At 40.5% G+C, this 16,109-nt stretch overlaps 1 protein-coding gene across 2 annotated transcripts; it reads right to left on the minus strand.

Moving 5' to 3' along the window:
* Positions 1 to 1,211: 1,211 nt before the first annotated feature.
* On the minus strand, positions 1,212 to 12,910 carry ACSL5 (acyl-CoA synthetase long chain family member 5). 2 transcript variants are annotated; one of them, XM_010172069.1, is made up of 20 exons: positions 12,755 to 12,910; positions 12,085 to 12,193; positions 11,348 to 11,412; positions 11,166 to 11,267; positions 10,735 to 10,834; positions 9,337 to 9,515; positions 8,600 to 8,632; positions 8,332 to 8,383; positions 7,748 to 7,821; positions 7,368 to 7,445; positions 6,361 to 6,495; positions 5,745 to 5,879; positions 5,575 to 5,670; positions 4,678 to 4,750; positions 3,705 to 3,793; positions 3,508 to 3,624; positions 2,920 to 3,063; positions 2,254 to 2,355; positions 1,794 to 1,865; positions 1,212 to 1,360 (listed from the first exon to the last, which is right to left on the minus strand). In XM_010172069.1, the coding sequence occupies exons 1-20, from the start codon at positions 12,908 to 12,910 to the stop codon at positions 1,220 to 1,222; spliced, it is 2,052 nt and encodes a 683-aa protein (XP_010170371.1). In that variant the 3' UTR covers positions 1,212 to 1,219. The 2 variants fall into 2 exon arrangements, with proteins under 2 accessions (XP_010170371.1, XP_010170372.1); XM_010172070.1 differs by having other exon boundaries at positions 1,220 to 1,360; positions 1,794 to 1,861; positions 2,250 to 2,355.
* Positions 12,911 to 16,109: the final 3,199 nt, after the last annotated feature.

The following is a 16,109-nucleotide window of genomic DNA, read 5'->3' on the forward strand; positions in this document are numbered from 1 at the left end:
GCACTGATTGAAGACATGTTGCTAAAGATAGAGACTACTCATAGTGCCTGAATAGCTTTCTAAAGAAACAGCATTAGCCTTAGAAAATGGTATTTGATGCCTTATTTCATGTGATAGGCTGAGCTAGAAGAATTAATTTATGCTGAAGACTTTTGGCACATATTACCTTACTACAAGAAAAGGAAAATTATAGTAGAGGAGCCATATCTGGTCTTGCACTATCTGATTGCCTCATGGCTTGAGCTATGGCTGAGCAGTGACAGCATAGGAAACAAGTGAGCTTTCTGCAGCAGTTGTGTTCGAGCTGCAGCTGTCCATAACCAAGCAGGAGTAAAACTTTCAGCGGACAGGCTGGTTGTAGCAGAGAAACAAGTCACTCACACAAACTTTGGTTTGATTGTACAGTTAGAATTTATTGCATCCTATATCCTTGGGAATGACAGCTAAAGTTTTCCACTGATAAGGCTCAAATTCATAAGTTTAGAGGCTTCATAACTGCCACTGCATTTGAGAACGTGCAAAAACTGATCCAGTGCCTCTCACACTAGAGTATAAACTATGCTTTAAACACATGCACTTTGTAAACCAGTTGATGCCAGACTACTCATTTTCATTAAAAACAACCTATATTGTGGTTCAGGGCTAGGAATAGGAAATTCACTTCTGTATTTGCTGAACAGATGTTAATCTCCAATCCATATCGTGACAGCTTGAATTGAGACAGGTTATAGCATCCTGAGTAGAAACCAAAATGTTATTTTCCTGCACTTGGTTTCTGAACTATCTCCCCTCACCTCCCCCAAAACATGTAACTGCATGAAAGAGTTCAGGCCGAGTGCAGATCAATCCACAAAAGGTAGCAATGGAGTTCATAGTTGGAGCAGGAAAACAGGATTTGCTTTTGACAGCAAGAAGTGCGTGTAGCTGCCTTGTAAAGGCTGAGGCTCTTGAATGTTTTTGTGCTTCATTCACATTCCAAGGAAAATGAAAGTTCTAGCTTTGCCTAGACAGCTGATGCTTAGTCCTGCAAGATGTGAACACTGTCAGTTGTCAGTTATATTATAGCCATCTTCATCTGAAAGTAATTTTTCCCAGGATACCAGAAACAATACATTTAAGTTGTCCTTGCTCCCCTTCATTCATGCACGTGTTCTCCATAGGTCCCATAGTGTCACAGATTTGTCTGGATGCTCCATGCAGTTTAGTTTGAATTAGCCACTTATTCTTGCACACTTGAATAGAGGGCCTCAATCTGCTTCTGGAAGAGTTTAACAAGCTCTGCTCGCTTTGCCTTCAGTGTTGGTGTCAAGAGTCCATTTTCTACAGAGAACATCTCTGTGTGGATGTAGAGGTCTTTAACCTATTAAAAGAAAATAATTTAGCACTTACATAATTGCTTAGAGGACAAACAACAGTTCTTCCCAGCTTCCTTGAGCTCAGCACAAGAATTTACTTAGTCTCAGGAGATCAGTAACTAAACTATTTTCCAGTGCAAGTCAAACTCTTTGGCTGACACAGCAAGAGGACAGGCTAGAACTACAGTACAGCTCCTGCAGCTTATGGTGAACCTCCACTCCATCTCATGGCAATTGCTACTGTTGCCCTGTACAGCCACCTGTCTCTTGGTCAGGTGACAGGCAGCCAGTCAATGTTTTACTGGCTACTTCAATCAGTTATCTGGGGCAGTTGTCTTAGGTCCCATCCTGGCACAGTCAGTAACAGGTATGCAGACTTCCCAGCCATTGCATTAGCAATGCAGGTGCTTGTGACAAGCAGGATTTGGAAGTACTCACTTGTTCAAAGGATTTAAGGCCAGCTTCTTTCCCCAATCTGACCATATCTTCTAGAATAGCTTTCTTCACTGCCTGGAAGAAACCAAGCAGCAAAAGAGCAGGTAAAATTGTGATTTTTTTTTTAATTGCAACTCAAGACCATATCCATTGTTCAGTCAGTGAAAATTGAGGTTGGCAAGAATACATGTACATATTTCAGCATTGAAGATTTCTTATCTTAAGGCCACTACAAGATCATGTCTATCTTCTCATTGGAGAAAAAGCAGTGATAGCCCTTGAAACATCAAGAGACACCTATACTTAGTTCCAGATTTTACTGTAAAGCTGCTTGCATGACTCACCCAGCATTAAGCCAGTTTAATTTTTTAAAAAAGTGGGTAAAATGAAGGCCAAGCAATGCAAGATTTTACTTTGGAATTAAATTCTATCTATAATCCACTAAAACTGTAAAGCCACTCACTGGATTTTTGCAGACATTTTCATAGGAACCTTTTATTCCCAGTTTTGCTGCAAATTCTGGAAGCGTCTCAGGATCAGGAACCACTATACCTATTAGAAAAGACTGAAAACAAGTGGAAGTAGTCATGTTGAGAGCAAGATAAGACATCTGAAATTACTTTAATTGTCTGTGTGAACTTGATTGTGGACAGTGTCTCTATAAGAAGCCACATCCACATCCATTTCCATAGTTTGGAAGATGGCTACAAGGGCTTTCCAGTCACTTATCTGGGTTCTGAGAGCTGTAATTGAAGTACTAATGCAGTTGTGTGCTGAATGCTACAGCAATTACTTTTGGCTGGTTTACAGGTTGAAGACTGGCCTCTGTTAGCACAGGTGACTCCTCTGTGACAAAGTAGTGGAGAAACTGTACAGAGCTGACCTGACATACTAATCCCATACAAGTATGTAATTAGCCTTTACCCAGCTTGCAACTTGATGATGCCAAGACCTCCTTTTGTTTTCTGTCATTTGGGAAGGCTGTAGGACTAGAAGGATATTCCTATAAACATGTCACTCAGCAGTAAAACTTGTTCATATACTCTGTATATACATATATTTGTGCCCAATGTTCCAGAACTCATTGTGGGAGGAATCTTGCAGGATGCTGACAGGTAACATTACTTACCCTCAGGCTTTCCCCATGTACGAAGACCTGGGCTACAGGAGCACTTCTGATATAGACATTTTCTATCTTCTCTGGAGCAATGTATTCTCCTTGTGCAAGTTTAAATATATTCTTCTTCCTATCAATGATCTTCAATGTTCCATTCTAGAGTTTAAAGACAGAGGCCATTGGTTTCAACTATCTGTCTTGCTTCTATAAGAAGCAGAAGACAACAGGTTTGGTTTTGTTGTATAAAAGGCACATACTAGATGGGAACTGGTCTTTGCTCTCTACAGAGAGAGGAGGCACTTTGTCTAATTTCTCCAGTTAGCTCAGAACATGATTAGACAGCTTCTTCATTCTCCTCTGACAGAAACCAAGACATTCTTCATTGTGAAAGTGACAGTCTTAACTACTGGCCCAGAAGGTGTTATTTGAGGTCTTGCAACCCAACTGGTCTTTGGAGTTCTGCCAGAGTTACTCAGTGAATAACAACAAAATATCAGGTAAGGCTTTTATTCTAGAATTCACTTCTCCAGCTTTTCAGATTACTGTAAACTAGCCAGGAATTCACATCCAAAGGATGGTTTGTATTAGGCAGTTACTCACTGGCAACCATTTCCCTATGTCTCCAGTGTGGAGCCAGCCATCTTTATCAATTGCTTCTGCAGTCTTCTCAGGGTCTTTCAGATAACCCTTGAACACATTTGGTCCTTTAATGCAGACCTACAGCAAACACAGAACATTGTGAGTCACCAGTTCTTATGTTTCAGAATTTCTTGATACACTTAGGAGATTGTACCTACCTCGCCTTCATTGTTAGAAGAGAAGTAGTTCATTTCTTCCACATCTTCCAGTTTTATGATATTACAAGCCAAAGGAGCTCCAACATGGCCTAAGAGGAAAAAACAAAGACAGTTATGTTTTGGGAATTCTGCTAGCAGGTGGCCCTATTTGACCTAAAGCTAGAAAGTCTAGGTCTTGAAGTGAGATGGGAGAACTCGGATGCCTCCTACATATGAGACTTCAGTGACGATAGATACTTAGTGGCTCTTTGTTACTCCTTTAGAAAGAACCAGTAGTGTTTAAAGGAGTCTGATGCTGTATGTTCAAGAAAGTTATTGTAATGCCATTTTTAGACAGTTAATGCAGGATAATTAGCAGTTAAGTCTCAGTGCTTAGAGCCATTTATTGGTGTAATCAACCACACCAGCCATGTACCACACGTGCCTCAACAGAATTCCCTCAGACTCTAGTGTTTATTTGCATTTCATCCTCATTATGCTCTGCAGTTATTGTGTTTTCAAAGATGGTGACTTGAGCTTGAATTTAGAATAACCAATATTAAAAAACATCCTTGCTAAGATGAAAGCTAGATCTTCAAAGTCAGATAGTACTTCAGGAAAATAGTCAAGTATCATGTCTGATATTTTAGTCATAATTCTTTGAGTTAAACAAGTTATTTGGGAGCTAAAGCTAGTGTCTTAAAGACATTTGGAAAGTCCTTGTCCAGTTTGCTCAGCTCTGTACAGACACTCCTTTCCTGTACACTGGGACGGGGTCTAGGCTGACCTACAGTCACTTTACACAAGAGATCCTCACCTATGTGAGTCAAGAATTTTGGTACCTATTAAGCACACAGGTGACTTGCTACCAAAAAAAATCACTTTGAGGTTAAGTACTTAGGATTTAACTTCCATTGAACTAAAAGCAATAGAGCACCTAAGCTTGAGTGCCACTTTCAACTGTGAGAGAGTTTCCAAGTCTCAGCTACCATACCTGTTGTCCAATCTCCAGGCATTGAGAAAGTGCACCCAGCTGAGCATTCAGTCTGGCCATAAGCTTCAAAGATCTACATGAAAAAGGATGAATATTCTTTGAACATCAAGTCTTTGGTGCAAAAAAGCTAAGTTTCAACCATGCCTATGCTCAAGTCTCCTTCTTAGAAAGGCAGCCAAGACAATCTTAGCCTTTAAGACTTCTTGGTCTTATTGGTGTGACCAGATGTTCAAGTTCACCTACTCAAACCTTGCTTTGGTAACCTCACTCTCTGAACTCTCTTTTCAGATGTACTACATTGGGAGTTCATTGACTGTCAGGATAAGCCACAAAGCTCAGTGACTTTGAATCACAGAATGTTATGGATTGGAAGGGACTTCAAGAGATCATCTAGTCCAACCCTCCTGCCAGAGCAGGGTCACCTACAGCAGGTCACACAGGAATGTGTCCAGGCAGGTTCTGAATGTCTCCAGAGGAGGAGACTCCACAGCCTCTCTGGGCAGCCTGTTCCAGTGCTCTGTCACTCTCACAGTGAAAATGTTTTTCCTTATGTTTACATTGAGCCTCCTATGCTCCAGCTTGCACCCATTGCCCCTTGTCTTACCATTGGACATCAACGGTAGGACATCAACATCATCGAGTACTGTATGTTCCTATTTCTGCTGCTCTATTGCTTTTCCCAGAGCCTATAGGATGGCTTTTCATAGTGCAGTTTGAAGTCAGCCCTGCAGAATTTTGTTCCTGTTATAGTTAACTCAGATCAAGCAGTCTGTAAATACTGAAGACTCTGACAGCAATCTCCCCAGAAACAAGCTGGGCTGGACCACAGCTCTATCACTGGTCACTTATTTGGGCATAATCAAACAGGTCTTAATTTAAAGAAAAAACTCAGCTTACCTGACAGCCCAATGCTGCTCTAAGAAATGTCAGGACAGAGGGAGATATAGGGGCTGCACCTGTTACCATTATACGCACTCTTCCACCCATGGTTTCCTACAAGTGAAATAGAAGCCATCAGATCCTTCAATATTACACTGCTCAGTTTACTTACACTTGGAATAACTTACCTGAACTTTTTTGAAGATTAGCTGATCCCAAATGCTGTCATTTCTAATTATGCCCTGTTTTATTTCAGCCATCTTCATAATCACAGCAAAGTTTAACAGGCAACGTTTCACTGGGCTCTTTGCAGCACTTTGTATCTGCAAGGAAAAAGTATCAGTGATCAGTGACTCTTGGTTGTAACTCATGTATGTATCTCCAGTTCTTACTTTGTTAGTAGCCACTTTCTTATTTGATGTTCTAGAGTGTTTCTTCACTATTGCCATGGTCTAGGAGATGAACCAAGGAGCAATACTAATTTGTGTTACTGCTGAGATACTTCAGCCATAGCTTTGAGGGATAGGGACCCCTCTAGCTTTGCACTTGCTCTATTTGCATTCCAGTGATAAACAAACTTTTTTGTCAGCAGTAATCTTAGCCCAGTCATTACTAGATATACTGTTCTTCTACTCTAGGTCTCAGGGCTCTTTCCAACTCCTCTGAAAGTATTTTGAAGAATTCTTCCTACTAAGGAGTAATTAACTAGTGATGATGTTATTGTGCATTCAATATTAAATTAAACTTGTATGCTTGCTTAGGTATATGAACATGAAGATAATTTCACTGAAATTGGTCACATACCTTGTCATATATTCTATTGAGCAGTCTTGGTACAACTGGAAATAGCGTTGGCTTCAAGTTTTTCATGTCATCTGTTAGAAGCTTAATGTCTCCTTGGAAGAATCCTACTTTTGCTCCACAGCTGTAGACCACAGTCTAAAAATTGACCAAAATAAGCTTACTCAAGGATAAGTCCTAGCTTCATTAGCTATAATTATTTGTCTGTGGAAAGCAGCATGATTTCCAGTGCCCAGTGGTAGGAAAGTTCTTGTGTGAATAGGTTTTGAGGAAATACAGAAAGCTATCACACTATAATTTGATTTACAGAAGCTCAGATGCATAAAATAAGTTCTACCGTGCGACTTTGATTTGTAGTCACCACAGAAACAAAGTTTCACATTATGGTTGAATACATTGAATTTACAACAGCTTGACAAGGAATAGGACAAGACACATTCTGTTTTAAATACTGGGTTGGGAACTGAGGTTAAGAGACTGCCCCAAGACCGTTACATGTAGAAGAATTAGATCCTGACACAAAGGTGATAATATTCCCTGTAGGAAGTGTGGCTTAATGCAACATGCTGGGGGAAGTACATTAATTGGAAGACTAGAACCTCAGTTTAGGAAACAGATAGGCAGGATGACAAAGCCCAGCAGAGTAAACAGTGGAGAACTTACTGCTGTTTACCTTGAGTACTAAATCCACTGGTCTTAAACTGCTTCCTCTTTATGTGTTAGCTTTGACTGTGTTTGACTAAGGGCTTAATACTGTTAGTTTCCCTCACTGATTTCTTAATAAATCACAGACTCAGTAAGGCTGGACTGAAGAACAAAGCTTTATTTAATGAGGATAGCAGCCACATCTTGAAGTAGTAACTAGGCATAATTTAGTCAGTTCAGACATTTTAATTCAGGCAGGTGGTCCTAACTATTTAGGTATGATTTCTAGCAAGTGTTACTGTCTGAACTAGTTCATACATTCAGGATCTTCTACAGAAGCTTAGTAGCATGCACAGTCTACTTACCTGTACAACTCTCTCAAACATGTGAGCCAAGGGAAGATAGGACATGGTGATATCTGAACTTGTCAACTCAACTGTGTTCTAGAGGGGAAAGAAATAGAAGTAGGTTGGCAGTCCCTATACCTGCTTGAGTTACCCTGAAGTAGAAAGTGAATAGAATTTGCATCAGTTGGAGTACTTTGAAATAGACACTTCAGATAACTGAAGCAACTCAGGCTCATCCATCTCCTCTTCAAAATTTGAAACTCTAACTCAGACATACTAGATCAAGATTATTTTCATGTTTGGTAAGACTTGAAATAAGGTAGTTTAGTACTCTTGGCATTTAGGACTGACTCATTCTAGAATAACTTCTGAATAGTTCATAATTAGCAGTAACTTACCTCTGTGCTTCTAAGGAAGGCAGCAGCATTTGCAACAACATTTTCATGTGTCAGCATGGCTCCCTTAGGGTTACCTTTGGAGAGATCAAGCAAAGTCAGCTGTGGCTTTGACTGCTCCTGCATATTAGGCTTAGTCATAACATGTATTGTCTTAAGAGATCACCAATATGCCTCCTTTTGAGCACTTTCAGCTATGGATATTATATAAAGGAAATGTTTACTGAAACAGCAGAGTAATTAAAAGTAGCATAGAGAATGCTGAAACAAGATGTTTCTCTAGCCCCTGTGGATCAGAATATAAACACAGTTAAAAAACCAATCTCTTTAACATTAAGACCTTGTATTTTTATAGGGTAAGACACATTAATTTGGCTATTCTTCCCCCCATCTCTAAGAAGCTTTGTCTTAGTACCTTTGACTTGCAATGACAATGTCCCAAGTAAAACTGCAATAGTGGCATGACACTGTTCTAACTTACTGGTTTAATTCTATGTTGTTAGAGTTTCCTTTTTTTGTGCTGGAAAGCTACTTTTTTCAGCACAGGGAGACTGTTTTAGTGGGGAAGCATCACTATAGTCTCTTACCTGTGGTTCCACTGGTAAAACATATGATGCAAAGATCTTCAGGCTTAGGAGGCTAGAGGGGAAAAGCCACATAAGGTCAACAGAGTAAGGATTATGTTGCTTCTCAGTATTTATATGCAGTTCCTGAAGGGGGATGACCCAGGAACTGTTTGTAAACAGCAAGACAAGACACAAAAATAATCCTGCCAGCATCCTCTACTAGCAGCATGGCAAGAGGTCTTTCCAGAGATTAGTTTTGCAAGTTTATAACTGTTCCAGAGATACTTACAACTGGTTCTCTGATGTTGTTTCTTCCCAGCTCCTGCGTTAGAGAGAAAACACAGCTTAACAATTGCAACTGAAAGACGTGCAACAACAGTAGATAAATAGGTAATTGTATTTCAAATGCAAAACTTGTTTTTACTTTGCCTCTTGATACTCTCTCTCATGCAGAGAGAGCTACTGGTCTTCCTGAATTTAGTACACACAGCTTGGAAAAGGTGACTTCTAGGGTTGTGGAAAGCATGAATTTGACTGTATAGAAAGTGTTCAGAACTATTTAAAGAATTTGGAAGTCCTGAGTGGAGATACTTCATTTTATTTGATGCAGGCCCCATCTCTTGTACTTTACATTTATGCATCATATCTGGAAGATTAAGCCTAGTATTTGGATGTCAAAGCAGCCAGTAATTTGCACTTATAGTTTCAATTAGACTCAACTGCCAGTTTAGAAGCCTGATAAAACCTGTTACAACTGCACCATGAATCAAGCTAAGGAAGTCTTCAGTTTAATGCATACTGACTGCCACAACACATGGACACAATTTTAGTCAATGGTTTGAACCCTGCAAGTCCATTTTGCATACTATATCAAGTTTCAAAATGTCTGCTTATGAAGATCTTGGGTACAGGTGTGACAACTGGATAATGTTTACATTAAATTGTCATTGTTGCTAGAGAGGGTCCAGATGTCTAGTTGGCAAGGTATTCCTCTGCAAGATCAAGCAGAAGCCTTTAGTAACCTACCTCAACCTCCTGCAGCGCTAGAATTTCAACTCCCACTTTAGCTCCTCTGTCCTTGAGCTCTTTGTCAAAGAGATCCATGACAATGATAGTCTTCAGACATGGGGTCTTTTCTTGCTCACAGTTCTCGAGCAAGGTCTGTGCCTTCTCAGGCTTGTCACAGATCACTATGCTTATGTCAGCTACAGAAAAGAAATTACATTTCAGAAGTCTGTTTAGAAGGCATGAGGCTAGCAACAGCTCAGTAGCATATACATTTAAAACATAGCATTGGTTTGTTCTAAAGCTATTTGCATTTGTTCATATGGATTCAGTGGCTGACTTACAGTACTAAGAAGGCTCCTCCTAACACAGCCAACTGATTGAGCAAACTTGAGATTCTAGCTACACAAAGTGAGGGCAAACACTGAGGAACTGAAAACAGATCTCTTCAGTCACAGTCAAGGTAGGCATTTAAAGTTTTGGTATTGCCATAAAAGCTCAGAGTTGTCCTTACTGATTGTCTAGGTTTAGCCATCTTCCTTAAATCTAAAGAAATTTAGGTCTGTTGAAAGAGTTAGCTAAAATTCTTGAGTTAATGCCTCAGCTTCCTTGCGTGTGCAAGAGTTTATGTGATTACAAAAGCATTTCCCATTAAGTTGCAGAGGAATTGGATTTGCCTGAACATGCTGGTTCCCCATTAGCCTAGTAAGTCATATCTGTATAGTTCTAAGGCAAGACCTGTTTGTAAGGTTCACCAGCACAGCTGTTGAAGTTGCTTGGCAAATCCTCTTTATGGGTTGGATCCCAGATTGTTGTCACAGCAGTGGATATTTTTCCCCCCATATCTATTACCCCCTGAGACTGGGGGAACAAAATTTGAAGATTTATCCAAGCTTCCTCACCAGTTTCTTCAATGACGGCATGCTAGTTGTTGCTTCTGTAGAACAACAGGCTCTGACCAGATAGATTGAACAGATTTAGGCATATCTTTACCCCTCCCTTCCTCCTCCACTCTTTACATCCTACAGCTTTAAATCAGACACACACATCTGGTCTTAATTTGCATACAAGTCTGTCTGCATTTTCTGGTTGTTTAGCAGTGTGCGAGTTCAAGATTGCAAAACCTCAAATAGCAAGTAGTTGAGTACTCTCATTGCAGGATGGTCCACAGGATCTAGCAGGTCTTCAGTGGACTTGCACCCAAGACACTAGGGGACATGGGAAGCCCACTGGCTTCTTCTAGGCATTGAACTATGTTCCCTGCAAAGCAGCTTCCTTTACAGAAATCGCCTATAAAAGTATAACAGCAGTAAGGTTAAAGCTGCTCTGATTTTTGCATAAAATTCCCTTGAACTTCAGCCTTCTCAAAACAAAGGTTCTCAGAGACATGATTATGAAACAGTGGAAGTCAATATTTACCTTTTTTAACAATATATATGATGGCATCTGGCCCCAGAGTGTCATAGAGTGGAACAGCAACCATTGAGTAAGTGTAGCAGGCATACTCTGAAATGACCCACTGAAGGAAGAAGACAGTACAGCTAAGGAAAACTAGCAGCTTACAAGACAGAATTACCTAAAGGTTTCTTACAGCTTGACTAGCCCATGAACACACCACTAGCGGGGGTTGTGTAAGGAGTCTTCCATGAGATTCTTAGAGTAATAAGGGTTCAAGATCACTGTGTCACCTGCCTGGCATAGTATGTGCTCAGTCCGTAATAGGGGAACTAGGAAGGGAAAAGCCAGTTGTGATTGTTCCTCATGTGGCATCAAGCTGTTTAAATAGAGATCCTCCTTTCTCCCCAAGGTGTAACAATATTCTGTGAAAGCATATTCAGTTTGTTGCTTACCTCTGGTCTATTCTGAGCAAAAATGCCAATAAACTGGTTTGATGATGGTTTGCATCCTTTCTGCAGAAGCCCTGATCCCAGGTATTGAGCTCTGTCCAAAACCTGTAAGATAGTTTTCCCCTCACTTTAGTTTTACAAGACAGTACCTCAAATTAAAATGACCTGTCATGTACAATACTCACCTGTTTATATGTCAGCCACTGATAAGGTTGGTTGGGTTTTCGGTAGCCTAAACAGTTGCCATTTCCTAATGAAAGGGTTTGGAAAAAATCCGCTGTAAAGCTCAGTACTGAAGCTGCATAGCACTTTAATGCAAAACTTGTAAGTGAGAAATATTTTCAGTTAGACAACAAGCTAACTGCACGGAGCATGGAAGTGCAGTGTCCATAGTTAAGCACTCTGCCCAAACCCAGGCTGTAAGACTGTTGGCTTTATCCTCACAAGCAATACTTCCAAAATCTGGTGATATTTTCCCATTTCACAACCCATGCGAGATTGAAATAGCTTGCAAGCTATCACATATTTCCATACATGGGACCTCTGAAGTCATAAGAGGGCAAATTCATACCCATTGTAAGGAGGCAATAATTTGACACTAAAACCCATGTCGTAAGACAAAGCAGAGGTGGTTCCCTCCCAACTCCCTCTGATGCTTAGTATCTGCTGACTCTTCACTGAACTCCTATCTTAAGCTTCTGATGTTTGTTGCTGCCCAGCCTGCCAACTAAGACTACTTCTAAATCAGTGAGGGGGGAGGAGGGGGGAATATTATGGTCACTTATCACTCCACCCCACAGAAAGCTAGGAAAGCTTTTGCTAGCCTGAATTATTACTATAGACAAGAGGCAAGGCAAAAGAGATTGGAATAATTTTATTTACTTGTGATAGACAAGTACTAACTAACAGATGCAAAGCTTACCAGAAGCATGCAGTCCTCTCTGGAAAACTTCATACAAGGTTTTACCATCTTCAAAGTAATAAGAAAGTAGGTTGTTATCTGTCAAGAGTGCACCTCTTCTGGCTCCTCCCTGGAAACAGAGCATAGTTAGGCAACAGTGCAGAACAGATGCGATGTCATTTGTTCCTCAGCTGTTCTCCCAGCAATTCCCTTTAAATCATTTCAATAGCATTGCATTGTTAGGGAAGTCTCATTTTCCTTCCCAATTTTGATCTACTCAGTCATCAGTCACATGCAGGCAAATTTTCTAGATGGCCTATATTAATATTCAATTACAGATTATTAGAGAGGTCTTGACTAAGATTGAGTGCTACCACTTGCATAGTTACTTGAAGTCTAGCACCAGCCTCAAAGTTTATGCAAAGCATTTAAAATACAGAAAAAACTTGGTGACAGCCAAGGCCATCTGGTAAAAAGCCCACCTAACCCTGTTGGCAAGAGCTGCTGTTTCTTACTCTTGGTGTCTTAAGACTTCCCTTCTCCCCACCATATTTTTGAGTTGTACACATGGGAGAGAAGGCTGTGTCTATCAGACAGGAGAATTCCCACTGATACCCAGAATCAGAATGGATCAGTATTCAGATTAAGTTTCTCAAAAACAGTCCATGCCCACAAGCAGAGTAAGTATTACCTCAATTCCTATTGACTGCTTGTTCAAGTCAACAGGAGGAAAAACAGGTTTTGGCCTGCTTATCACCCACAGGAAGATGCCAGCTCCAAATACAATAAGACTAATCAATGCTGGTGTTGGGAGCGGGGAGAACAAGACTTGAAGTATCCAGATCATTGTGCCAGATCAGTGGAGCCAGAGTTGAACCTGGAACAAACAGGAGGTTTAGTAGACTTGAGTTAGAAGCACTCACTGCCTGTGAGCCATAGTTACTTAAGTAGTTTGTTAAGCAATACTACAAATCTTTTCAGTAGTTTGTCCCTAAGGAGTCCTGGTACAATACTGAAGCATGCTTATGCAATGCTTTAAGCCTCTTAAGAGATCTCAAGTCACCTGTCCCCATAAATCTTCATCCATTCTACATCCACCTCCACAAAAAGCTGAAGCCTGATAAAGTCAGACAAGGAACAGATGTCAGTTCTTTCTATTCAAGAGTAAAAATCTGCCTATTGGTAGATTTTTGCCTATTTCTACCTATATTGGTAAAAAATACAAATTAAATACAAATTAAATCTAATTTTTAAAAGCCTACGATTCAGTGACGTGAACAGTAGAGGAAAGAAAATCCCATATTATACCTGTCCAGTAGGATGGGGTATTGCTAAAATAGTAGATATATTGCTAAAATATACATAGGTGTAACAAGCACGTAAAAGTCTGCAGGACAAGCAATGCCTTAATGATCAGCTGCTCTTACTGGAAAGCAGGGTTTATACTGGAGAAATATTTCAGATAGTGACAGTGTGTCCAGCATGAGATAGCATGCTATAACAGCCTTCCAGTACCTGAAGGGGCTACAGGAAGGCTGGGGAGGGGCTTTCTACAAGGGCAGGGAGAGACCGAACAAGGGGTAATGGCTTTAAACTGGAAGAGGACAGATTTAGATTAGATACTGGGAAGAAATTCTGTACTGTGAGGGTGGTCAGACACTGGAACAGGTTGCCCAGAGAAGTTGTGGATGCTTCTCCCTGGAAGTGTTCAAGGCCAGGTTGGATGAGGCTTTGACCAACCTGGTCTAGCGGGAGGTGTCATGGTTCCATGTCTAGTTCCAACCCCCCTGCTTATGGCAGGGGGGTTGGAACTAGATGATCTTTAAGGTCCCTTCCAACCCAAACCATTCTGTGATTCTATACAGCACAAGTCAAAACTGTGAAAGTTACTTTCCACTAGGAAGTGGTGACCCAGAAGTCAATGCATGCAATGGAAGTCTAGCTGGGAAATATAGAAGCAGTTCTACTCCTTGCATCCTCCAGAGTCTCTTCCTTCAAGGGCATGGAAGCAAAAACTGAGAATGCAGTATTTGTTGTAAGAGATAAAGAGACATCTACCTCAGCCTCCTCTCTTAGAAACAAGTACTTTAATCTCTAAAATGTTCTGGTATAAGATTGGACGGCCAAGACAAATCTAGTAAAGGTGACTGTTTTTTGTCTGAATCAACTGAGATCTCACCAGCTTATCTAAATAGGTGTGCAGGACATGGCACATCACACTTTGTAAGATTAATAACCACACCCTTTCAAATTCTTTCATACAGAATCAAGGGAACTTGGTCAGTAGATAATATGTCAGTTAGCAGCTAACTAAATCCCTGTAGAAGAAAAACTACAGGCATTCTGGAGCAATGGACTCCAGTCACCTTTTAACTATAATTCCAAGAAAGTTGAAGGTATTTTCCAAACAGTTAGTAAATTCAGCCAGGCCCCTAAATCAGAATTTTGGTCTCTTAAGTCCAGACTGACCAGAGTTAGATACCTGTATCTGGTTTATGGTTTCATAGTTTTCAGTTTCTGGTGACTGCATTAATCAGCAATCCTAATGTGTTCTCTGGTGTGAGAACATGCTTTGCCTGCTCAGCATTTGGGTAAGAAAAGGTACCTCAGAGACTTGTCATCCTGACCAATCTGACAAAAGCATGTCACCCACATTATCTTAAAAGTACCAACTCCCTAGACCTCTTTTCTACTCTAAGCCTTAGTTACAATGTCCCCTTCAAACTGTTGATCTTGGTTTCATCTATGGAGAGTCTAAGAGTTGTGCTACAGCAAGAAAGGCAGGAACTGCTCCTGGCACTCTGTGCTGACTGACAGTTCCAGTCACTGGGCACATCAGATCTAGGAGGCACAAACCTGCTCTTTCTGCAGCACAGAATATCACCCATCTCCATACCCTTCCTTTGGGCCTGTATCAACTGAGCCTGGAGAAAAAAAAAAAAAAAAAAAAAATCACCTAAAACCAGGTCTGCTAATCAAGTTTACATTCAGAACAAAGCCACTTAACAGTTTAGGTTCTAGCACTGCTCTGTTTGGAAGACTGAATGTTATTGATAAAGTGAATTTGGCAATCAGCTGCTCTTCATGATTTATACATTTGGCCTTGTAACCCATTACTGGAGCAGTTAGTAAACAGCTTTCTGTAAGTGATTAAACAGTATCTGGTTTATGGCAAGTCAGCCACTTTTAACTTGAACAAGTCACTTTTTTGTAGCATAGCACTGAGTCAGCTTGGTAGAGGCATCTCCACTCTCCAACATGAATTTGGATATACAAACTTTATTACTTTAACTCAGAGCCCACTACTAGATCCGAATGACGTTTGGACCATTTGTATGCTGGAAGCTCAGCTTGTTAGAAGATGGCAAAACTAGACCCTTGCACATCTATTCTTATATCTTTTTAGAGGGATACCAGAGTACTTATGTCCAATTCACCTGAATTTTAATAGCAATCAGCTTGGGCTATTTTCCAGTCTTTTTCCATCCCCAGATGGGACAAAAGGAGTTTGTACACAGTACATTTCAAATAATTCTTCCCTGGACATGAAACTTTTCAACCAGCAGTAAGAAATAGAGTTACATGCAGACAACCAAAGAGACCACATCCCTGCATAGCTGTACCAGTTTTAATGGCTGAAATGTGCTCTCCTGTGCTCATTTTAATAGTAATTTTAAGACAGTTTTCTAGAAAGCAGAAAAAATTGGTTGCCTTTGGAGTATCATGATAGAGATCCTCTACTATAACTTAGTAACACCGATTAGCATTAGCACTGTCTAATCAGACAGATCAGTACAGTTGTCACAAATAGCTCCTGTCTGTTACATGGACTTATTTGACAGAAAAGTAATAAAGGACACTTGTCTGACCCACTAACCCCAGATGCTCCGTGCAGCAGTAGATAAGTCACTGAAAATCCTTCCATCATGGTATTTTTGTCTCCTCGCTGACTCACACACAAGGCATTTTGGGCCAAGACATCTAGGAAGACTGAACGTCAGGCCCTGAGGGATAACGATGCTTGGAGCAGAGAAATCACTGAAGTC

This window comes from Antrostomus carolinensis, unplaced genomic scaffold (assembly GCF_000700745.2).
Source record: "Antrostomus carolinensis isolate BGI_N321 unplaced genomic scaffold, ASM70074v2 scaffold7207, whole genome shotgun sequence".
Taxonomy (NCBI): Eukaryota; Metazoa; Chordata; class Aves; order Caprimulgiformes; family Caprimulgidae; genus Antrostomus; species Antrostomus carolinensis.